The sequence below is a fragment of the Belonocnema kinseyi genome, chromosome 5 (genome assembly GCF_010883055.1).
Source record: "Belonocnema kinseyi isolate 2016_QV_RU_SX_M_011 chromosome 5, B_treatae_v1, whole genome shotgun sequence".
NCBI lineage: Eukaryota > Metazoa > Arthropoda > Insecta > Hymenoptera > Cynipidae > Belonocnema > Belonocnema kinseyi.
The window spans coordinates 86817068-86826104 of record NC_046661.1 but is presented as its reverse complement, the minus strand read 5'-3'; the positions used below and the strand labels follow the sequence as shown (position 1 = coordinate 86826104).

Here is a 9037-nt window from a genome sequence, read left to right as displayed (position 1 = left end):
ATTTTTTTGCTTGAATATTTAGCATTTAAAATAAAAATTTCGTCTTTTTGGTTTAAAATTCAACCATTTTAGCTGAATATTCATAATTTTAGTTGAAAAATTTTATTTTTGGGTCAAAATTAATCTTCTTGATTAAAAGTTCTGTATTTCTGTTAAAAATATATGTTTTTGATTAAAAATTCAGCTTTTTGCTTAGAAATAATTTTTTTTTGCTTGAAGATTCAGCATTTGTAATAAAATTTTCATCTTTTTGGTTTAAAATTAATTTTTTTAGTTAAAAATAAATGTTTAAAATTGAAGATTCAGCATTTTAAATAAAAATTGCATTTTTTGGTTTAAAATTTAACTATTCCAGTTAAATATTTATCATTTTAATTGAAAATTTGCCGTTTTTGGTAGAAATGCATATTTTTTTGTTGATAATTCGGCTCTTTGGTTAAAAACTCACTTTTATGGTTAAAAATACAGCCCTCCCTTTTCATTTGAAACCAGGTTCTGGACGCAAGAGACCCAATGGGCACTCGTTCTTCTCACGTTGAGAAATACCTAAAAACCGAAAAAACCCACAAACACTTGATCTTCATCCTAAATAAAGTCGACCTCGTGCCAACCTGGGTAACGCAACGCTGGGTCGCAATTCTCAGTTCCGAATATCCGACAGTCGCTTTCCACGCCTCTCTCACTCATCCTTTCGGCAAAGGCTCCCTGATCAATCTCCTCCGTCAATTCGGCAAACTCCATGTCGACAAAAAGCAGATCAGCGTCGGATTCATCGGCTACCCGAACACCGGAAAAAGCTCTATCATCAACACCCTCCGTTCAAAAAAGGTCTGCAAAGTCGCGCCAATTGCCGGCGAGACCAAAGTCTGGCAGTACGTCACACTCATGAAGAGAATTTATCTGATCGATTGTCCAGGAGTTGTTTATCCTTCCGCGGAAACTGACACCGAAAAAGTCCTCAAGGGCGTGGTGAGAGTCGAGCTCGTTCAGAATCCCGAGGACTATATCGAAAGCGTTCTGGGGAGAGTGAAGCCGGAATATATCAGGAAGACCTACAAGATTGAAGAGTGGACAGACCATGTTGACTTTTTGGAGAAGCTCTCGCGCAGGTCGGGAAGATTGCTCAAAAAAGGCGAGCCCGACATTTCCACGACTGCGAAAATGATTTTGAATGATTGGCAGAGAGGCAAGCTTCCGTTTTATACTGTGCCGAAAGGATTCGAGGAACCTTTGCCAAAGATGGTTCAGAGCGAGGAGATTGTTGAGCGAGTGGAGGAGGAAAATGTTGAGGAGGAGGAAGTGGAGAAGGAGAAGGTGGAGAAGGAGAAGAAGAAGATTTTGAGTGTCTTGCAAGATTTCAGGAAAATCAGGGTCGGTTTGCCTTACTCTAGGGAAGATATGAGAAGGGCTGATGGGGAAGGTGATAAAGAAGGTGAAGAAGATCTGGAGCAGGATGATGGTTACAGTTATGTGCAGACACCTTGCCCTTCGGATGTTGGCGAGAGTGAAGATGAAGATGGAGAAAATGAGGAGGAGGAAAGTGAGATTAAAGAAATTGAAGCAAAAACACCGAATCTGAAAGAGGAGAAGAGAAAAAATGATGATGATGATGATGAGGAAATGGTGCCTTTTGAAGAGGATACTTTGAATAAAAATGTGTACGATACTGTGGAGGAGTACGACACGAGTGACAGTGAAATTTCTGATTTGAAAGCGGCCACGACGAGTGGGGCTTTTGAAGTATCGAGTCTGAAGGGCAAGTCGAAGGGAGGAAAGCAGCTGACGAGTAAGGAAAGGAGGGCGATTGAGAGGACGAATCGAAGGAAGAAGATCGGAAGCAACTTCTACGAAGTCTCCAACGTCAAGAATAGGAATCGGAATAGAAAAGTCCCGAAAGTTAAAAGGATAAAGTAGATTTAGGTGAGCTTTTTTATTGTGTATATACAATGGTAATAAAGATATTGGTGATTAAAATTAACTAGAATCTATTTAATTTATTTATTTCAATTTACATTTATTGAAACCTGCATTTATTTAACCCTCAAAGTGCATATATGGTGAAAATCACGGTAAGGTGCATTGTGGGTGATATACACCCCAGCGTATTTAACCATGTATTGTTTAACCCCTATTGAATATTTTGTCACTATAAAATTACCCGATGTAGTTTAAAGTATCCTTTATAAGGTAGAGTTGATTTTTTAGCCATTTATTTATTTGAAGTTTGTTAAAAAAATTATTGAAAACAAGGATTTTTTACTGAAAAAAGAGACATATATAACTGTATTTTAACAATTATATTTTATTCAACACATCCACAGTCTGCTCTCGCATGACGCGTTGCCGTAAGTTATAAGCCTTCTACAAAGAAAAAAGTATAAAATAATCGAAAAAAATTATTTCACTTCATATGATATACCTTCGTTAGAAAGTTAACAAAAATAAATAAAGTTTCAAAACAAAAATTTGCTCCAAAATTACTTTTTCACTCACTAAGTGCACACTGGGTGTTTCATACCCCACGATTGCTTACCTCCACTTTCAGCAGCTGCTACTAGTAGACTGACGCAGTATTCTAAACGACTTTAATTACAGTTAAGTGTCTCCAACTAAGGCTAGATGGCGACACTCAATTTTTTCGAGTTGAGTATTTTTTATGAGAGTTAGAAAAATTGCTTCGGGTATCTGAGACCCACAAGGTTCTTTAATGGTTAACATTTAATTAATATTAATGATTAATTAATTATTATTACTAATAATCAATTTTTTTGATTTAAAATTCAGCGTATTATATGAAAATTTATTCTTTTTGGTTTAAATTTCAACTATTTTAGTGAAAATTATTTAATTTATTCATTTATATATACATTTATTTAATATTTAATTAGGAATAATTACTTATTATTAATATTTGATTTGATTAAATTTATTTAATTCGTTTAATTTCTTTATTTAAATCTTGACCAGCAAACCGGGCAGTGACAGAGGATTTATTTTAAAAATCGAGAATTTATCTATGATTACAGTAAAATTCAAGTTTTTAATACAGGGTGTCTACCCTACCTAGAAAACCTGGAATACCTGGAATTGTCAGGGATTTTGTGTATGCCTAGAGTCTATTCCAGTCGAATATTCATCATTTATTTGAAAATTTGTCTTTTTTCTTATAGAAATTAATCTTTTTTGTTGATAATTTTTCTTTTTGGTTAAAAATTAATTTTTTGGCTTGAAGATTTAGCATTTTAATGAAAATTACATGTATATGGTTTACAATTAAACTATTTCAGTTGAGTATTTCTCGTTTTAGTTAAAAATTTGTCTTTTTTGGTAGAAATTAATATACTTGGTTGAAAATTCTTCTTTTTGGTTAAAAATTATTTTTTTTTGGTTAGAGATTCAGCTTTTAACTTGAAAATTTCAACTTTTTGGTTTAAAATTCAACTATTCCAGTTAATAATTTATCATTGAAAATTCTTAATTTTTGTTAAAAATGCATCTTTTTAGTTAAAAATTCATCTCTGGTTAAAAATAAATTTTGTTGTTTGAAGATTCAGCATTTTAATTAAAATTACATCTTTATGGTTAAAAATTCAACTAATCTAGGTGAATATTCATCATTAATAACTTAAACGATTCCACTTTTGGTTGAAAACTGAGATTGTTTAGTTCAAAATTAAAATATTTAGTTCAGAATATTGTAGTTGGTTGAAAAATCGTCTTCTTTTGGTAGAAAGTTAAACTTATTTTTTCTATTGCGATATAAAAACGAATAACAATGGTTCTTTATTTGAAAACATTACTGTAACTAACTATTTTTTAGAAAATTCGTCTTTTTTATTTAAAATTCAAACTAATCCAGTTGAATATTCATCATTTTAGTTGAAAATTGGTATTTTTTGGCCGAAGTTAAGCTTCTTCTTTGAAAATTTATCTTTTTGGTTAAAAATCCAATTTTTGCTTAAAGATTCAGCATTTTAAATGAAAATTTCATTTTTTTGGTTTAAGATTCAACTATTTCAGTGGTATACTTATCGTTCTAGTTGAAAATTTGTATTTTTGGTAGAAATGAATCTTGTTGGTAGAAAATTCTTCTTTTTGGTTAAAAATAAATTCTTTGCTTGAAAATTCAGCATTTGTAATAAAAAATTTTTCATCCTTGTTTTTTAAAACTAAACTATTTTAGTTAATTAAAATTCATCTTTTTCTATAAAAATTCTTTTTTTTTAGTTAAAAGACAATTTTTTTACATTCTCATCATTTATGATTGAGAAATTATTAGAATTGTCGGAAATTTGACAACACACTTTTTCAACGGATCTCCACGTTTCGAGACCCCCTAAATCCGAAAATCAGGTTTTCACGATGGCGTCTGTCTGTCCTTCCGGCCGTCCGTCCGTAAACACGATAACTCTCGAAAAAATGAACGAATCAAATTCATCTTCGGCATACTTTTTGTAGGTCCTAAAAGAAAGGACGAGTTCGTGAACCAGCCATTTTTGATAAAAATTCAAAAAGTGAGCGCATTTTAAACATTTTTGAGACCACTTTTTTCTGAATTTGAAAATTCTATGTACGGATATTTATAGTATTAAAAAGAACAAACAATTTATTCTGATGACTTTTTTCGATAAAAAGAAAATTTTCAGAGTTATAGCGTATTCAAAATTTTTTTTCATTAACCGAAAATCAAAATTTGAAGCCGAAAAACGCACGATATGAAAAAAAGTCAAGAAAAGAAAAACATTTCTTTTTAAAAGCTCTACAAGAGTATCATAACCAATTTTTGGATTTTCTTCAAAAATAGAAAATTCAAATTTTGATTGCACAAAAAATAATGGAAAATAAAAAAATCCATCTTGTGGACAAACTATGTAGGATACGAAAAAAGATGAATTAACAAAAATGGTTATTCCAAAAAATATCTACAATTTCGTTAAGAATCACTTCTTGATAGGACGCGTACTTTTTGTTTTATTCGTGAAAAATAACGTTGTAAAAAATAAGATAAAAAAAAATGTGTGGAAAAACGACGAAAGTTACGAGAAAAAAATCCAACGGAAATCTGTCGAAAATCGAGCGCGCAGCGCGAGTGTCACGATGAGAATGTGTACCTCAAAGCCTGCAGAGCTTTGAGAAACTGAATATTTGACTATACTTAATTAAGTAGACAATTCAGAATATGAAGACGCATATAAATACTGCCATCTAAAAGAGATATTTTTGATACAGTTTTTTTCAAGCATTCCAAATGCAAAGAATAAATATCCGAGCGCGAAGCTCGAGGTGTAATTATGTTCGAGCGCGAAGCGCGAGATAACCTATTATCGAGCGGGAAGCGCGCGATGAGAATCTGCCCGCCAAGCGGGCAGATTTTTGCTTGGAGATTCAGTATTTAAAGAGAAAATTTCAACTTATTGGTTTAAAATTTAACTATTCCTGTCGAATATTCATCATTTTAGTTGAAAAATGATCTTTTTTTTATTGTATAAATGAATCTTCTTGGTTGAAAGTTCTTTATTTTGGTTAAAAATTAATCTTTTTGGTTAAACTTAAATTTTTTTTTCTTTAAAATTCGTCGTTTGTGATAAAAAAATTTCATCTTTGTTTGAAATTCCTCTATTTTAGTTAATTGAAATTCATCTTTTTGGTTAAAAATTAATTTTTAGTTGAAAGTTAATTGTTTTGATTGAAGATTCAGCATTTTAAAAGAAAATATAATCATTTTTATTTAAAATTCAACTATTTCAGTTGAATATTCATCCTTTGAGTTGAAAATTCTTCTTTTTGGTTGAAGATTTAGCATTTTAAAAGAAAATTTCATCATTTTGGTTTAAAATTCAACTATTTCAGTTGAACATTTATCGTTTTAGTTGAAAATTTGTTTTGTTTGGTAAAAATTAATGTTCTTTGTCGAAAATTCTTCTTTTTGGTTAAAAATTAATTTTTTGGTTGATTCAGCATCTAAATTGAAATTCTCAACTGTTTGATTTAAAATTCAACTATTCCAACTAAATATTCATCCTTTTAGTTGAAAATTCATCTTTTTGGTTAAACGTACATTTTTTTGCTTGAAAATTCGCCATTTGTAATAAAAAATTTTATTCTTGTTTAAAATTCAACTATTTTAGTTCATTTAAACTCATATTTTTGGTAAAAATTCATTTTTTAGTTAAAAATAAATTTGTTTGCTTGAATATTCAGCATTTGAAATAAAAATTTCGTCTTTTTGGTTTAAAATTCAACTATTTCCGCTAAATAACCATAATTTTAGTTGAAAAATTGTCTTTTTTGGTAAAAATTAATCTTCTTGGTTGAAAGTTTTTTATTTTTGTTAAAAATTCATTTTTTTTATTAAAAATTTAGCTTTTTGGTTAAAAATCTTTTTTGTTGCGTGAAGATTTAGCATTAGTAATAAAATTTTCATCTTTTTCGTTAAGAATGAATTTTTTAGTTAAAAATCAATTTTTTTGCTTGAATATTCAGAAATTGAAATAAAAATTTCGTCTTTTTGGTTTAAAATTCAACTATTTCAGCTAAATAATTATAATTTTAGTTGAAAAATTGTCTTTTTTGGTCAAAATTGAATCTTCTTGGTTGAAAGTTTTTTATTTTTGTTAAAAATTCATTTTTTTAACAAAAAATTTAGCTTTTTGGTTAAAAATCATTTTTTTGCTTGAAGATTCAGCATTTGTAATAAAATTTTTATCTTTTTGGTTAAAAATTCATTTTTTCGTTAAAAATTAATTGTTTTGATTGAAGATTCAGCATTTTAAAAGAAAATTTCATCATTTTGGTTTAAAATTCAACTATTTCAGTTGAACATTTATCGTTTTAGTTGAAAATTTGTTTTCTTAGGTAGAAGTTAATATTCTTGATTGAAAATTTTTCTTTTTGGTTAAAAATTAATTTTTTGGTTAAAAATTCAGCATCTAAATTGAAATTTTCAACTGATTTAAAATTCAACTATTCCAACTGAATATTCATCCTTTTAGTTGAAAATTAATTTTTTTGGTTGAAGATTTAGCTTTTAAAGGAAAATTTCATCTTTCTGGTTTAAAATGAAACTATTTTAGTTTAATTTTAAGAGGATAAAGTAGATTTAGTCAAGCTTTTTTATTGTGTATATACAATTGTAATCAAGATATTGGTAATTAAACTTAACTAGAATCTATTGAATTTATTTATTTAAACCTACAATTATTTAATATTCAATTAATATTAATGTTTAATTAATTATTATTACTATTAATATTTAATTTGATTAAATGTATCTAATTTAATTTATTTATTTAAGGGCATTCATTCAGGGCATTATTTTAAGTCAGGGAATTTTCCAGACCGCGTCCTTTTTTTAATTGCAATATAGAAATAAAGAACAGTCGTTCTTCTTGCGGAAAAATATTTGTATATTGCTGTAATTATCATTTTATCATTTTAGTTGAAAAATTGCCTTTTTGGTAAAAATTTAACTTCTTGAATTCAAAATTCACATTTTTGGTTAAAAATTAATTGTTTGGTTGATGATTCAGCATTTTAAATGAAAAATTCATCTTTATGGTTAAAAATTCATAACTTTGGTTGTATTTTTTTGTGTGAAACATTAATTTTTTTATTAAAGATTTAACTATTCCTCTTTTACTTGAAAACTGATCTTGTTTAGTTATTAATTAATTAACAAAAATATTTATTAATTCAGTTCAGAATTAATGTATTTTGTTTAAAAATCGTCTTTTTGTTGAAGGATTATTTTTCTTGCTTGAAAATTAATCTTTTTTCTAAAATTCCATCTTTTTAGCAGAAAGGACTATTTTGTAAAATTCATCTTTTGGGCTTAAAATACATCTGTTCCAGTTGAAGTTTTATTATTTTAGTTGAAAATTTGTCTTTTTTTGACAGAAATTAAGCTTCTTCCTTGAAAATTCATCTTTTTGGTTCAAAATCAAGTTTTTACTTGAAGATTCAGCATTTTAAATAAAAAGAATTCATCTTTTTTGTTAAAAATTTATCACTGGTTAAAATTGTTTTTGTGGAATATTAATTTTTTAAATTGAAAATTTAACTATTCCGCTTTTGGTTGAAAACTGATCTTGTTTAGTTCAAAATTAAACTATTCAGTTGAGAATTAATGCATTTTGTTGAAAAATAGTTTTTTTTGTAGAAAGTTAAACTCTTGTTAAAAGTTTTCTTTTTTAGTTGAATATTCAACTATTTTATAAATTTGGTGTATTTTGTTTGAAAATCATCTTTTTGGTGGAGGATTATTTTTCTTGTTTGAAAATCAATCTTCTTTTCTGAAAATTCATCTTTTTGGTATAGGAAAGAATTTTTTTAAATTCATTTATTGGGTTTAAAATGCATCTGTTCCAGTTGAAGTTTCATCATTTTAGTTGAAAATACATCACTTTGTTTGGACATTTATTTTTGGTTGAAACTTACTTTTTAACTCAAAATTTAATAATTCAACTTTTGGTTGAAAACTGATCTTGTTTGGTTGAAAATTAAACTATTTAGTAGAGAATGCATGTATTTGGTTAAAAAATTGTTTTCTCTTGGTAGAAATTTAAACAATTTTGTTTAAAATTCATCTATTTGTTTAAAAATATGTCTTTTTTTTTTGAAAATCCAACTATTTCGTTAACTTAGGTGTATTTTATTAAGAATTCAGTGATTGGAGTTTATCCACACTGTGAGCTTTCTTCGACCGTTAATATCATTAATGAGAGAATGTGTTTTATTCTGGTCATACGGTCCAATATAAATAAAAATGGATTCAGATGTCAATGAATCTTTATTCGTCAATTTTAATTAATATAACCAACGTACGTTTCAACCTAGTTGCAGGTCTTCTTCAAGGTAATACATCACCTAATATAAAAATTTTTTTAACAATATGTAATACATTTGAAAGAATTACCAACTTCATTTAAAATAATAATAATAATAATAATAATAATAAAATTTTTTTGAGTATTGTGTATAAATTTACCTGTGCAATGTTGATATTAAATCCAAAACAAGACATTTCAATTGAGCATAA

General features: G+C 27.9%; 1 protein-coding gene across 1 annotated transcript in view; it reads left to right on the top strand.

Moving 5' to 3' along the window:
- LOC117173073 (nucleolar GTP-binding protein 2) overlaps positions 1–1971 on the top strand; it is a 15747-nt gene extending 13776 nt beyond the window's left edge. The window contains exon 3 of the mRNA XM_033361456.1: positions 493–1971. Within this exon, the coding sequence (XP_033217347.1) occupies positions 493–1914 (1422 nt within the window). The 3' untranslated portion in view covers positions 1915–1971. The remainder of the gene's footprint in view (positions 1–492) is intronic.
- Positions 1972–9037: the final 7066 nt, after the last annotated feature.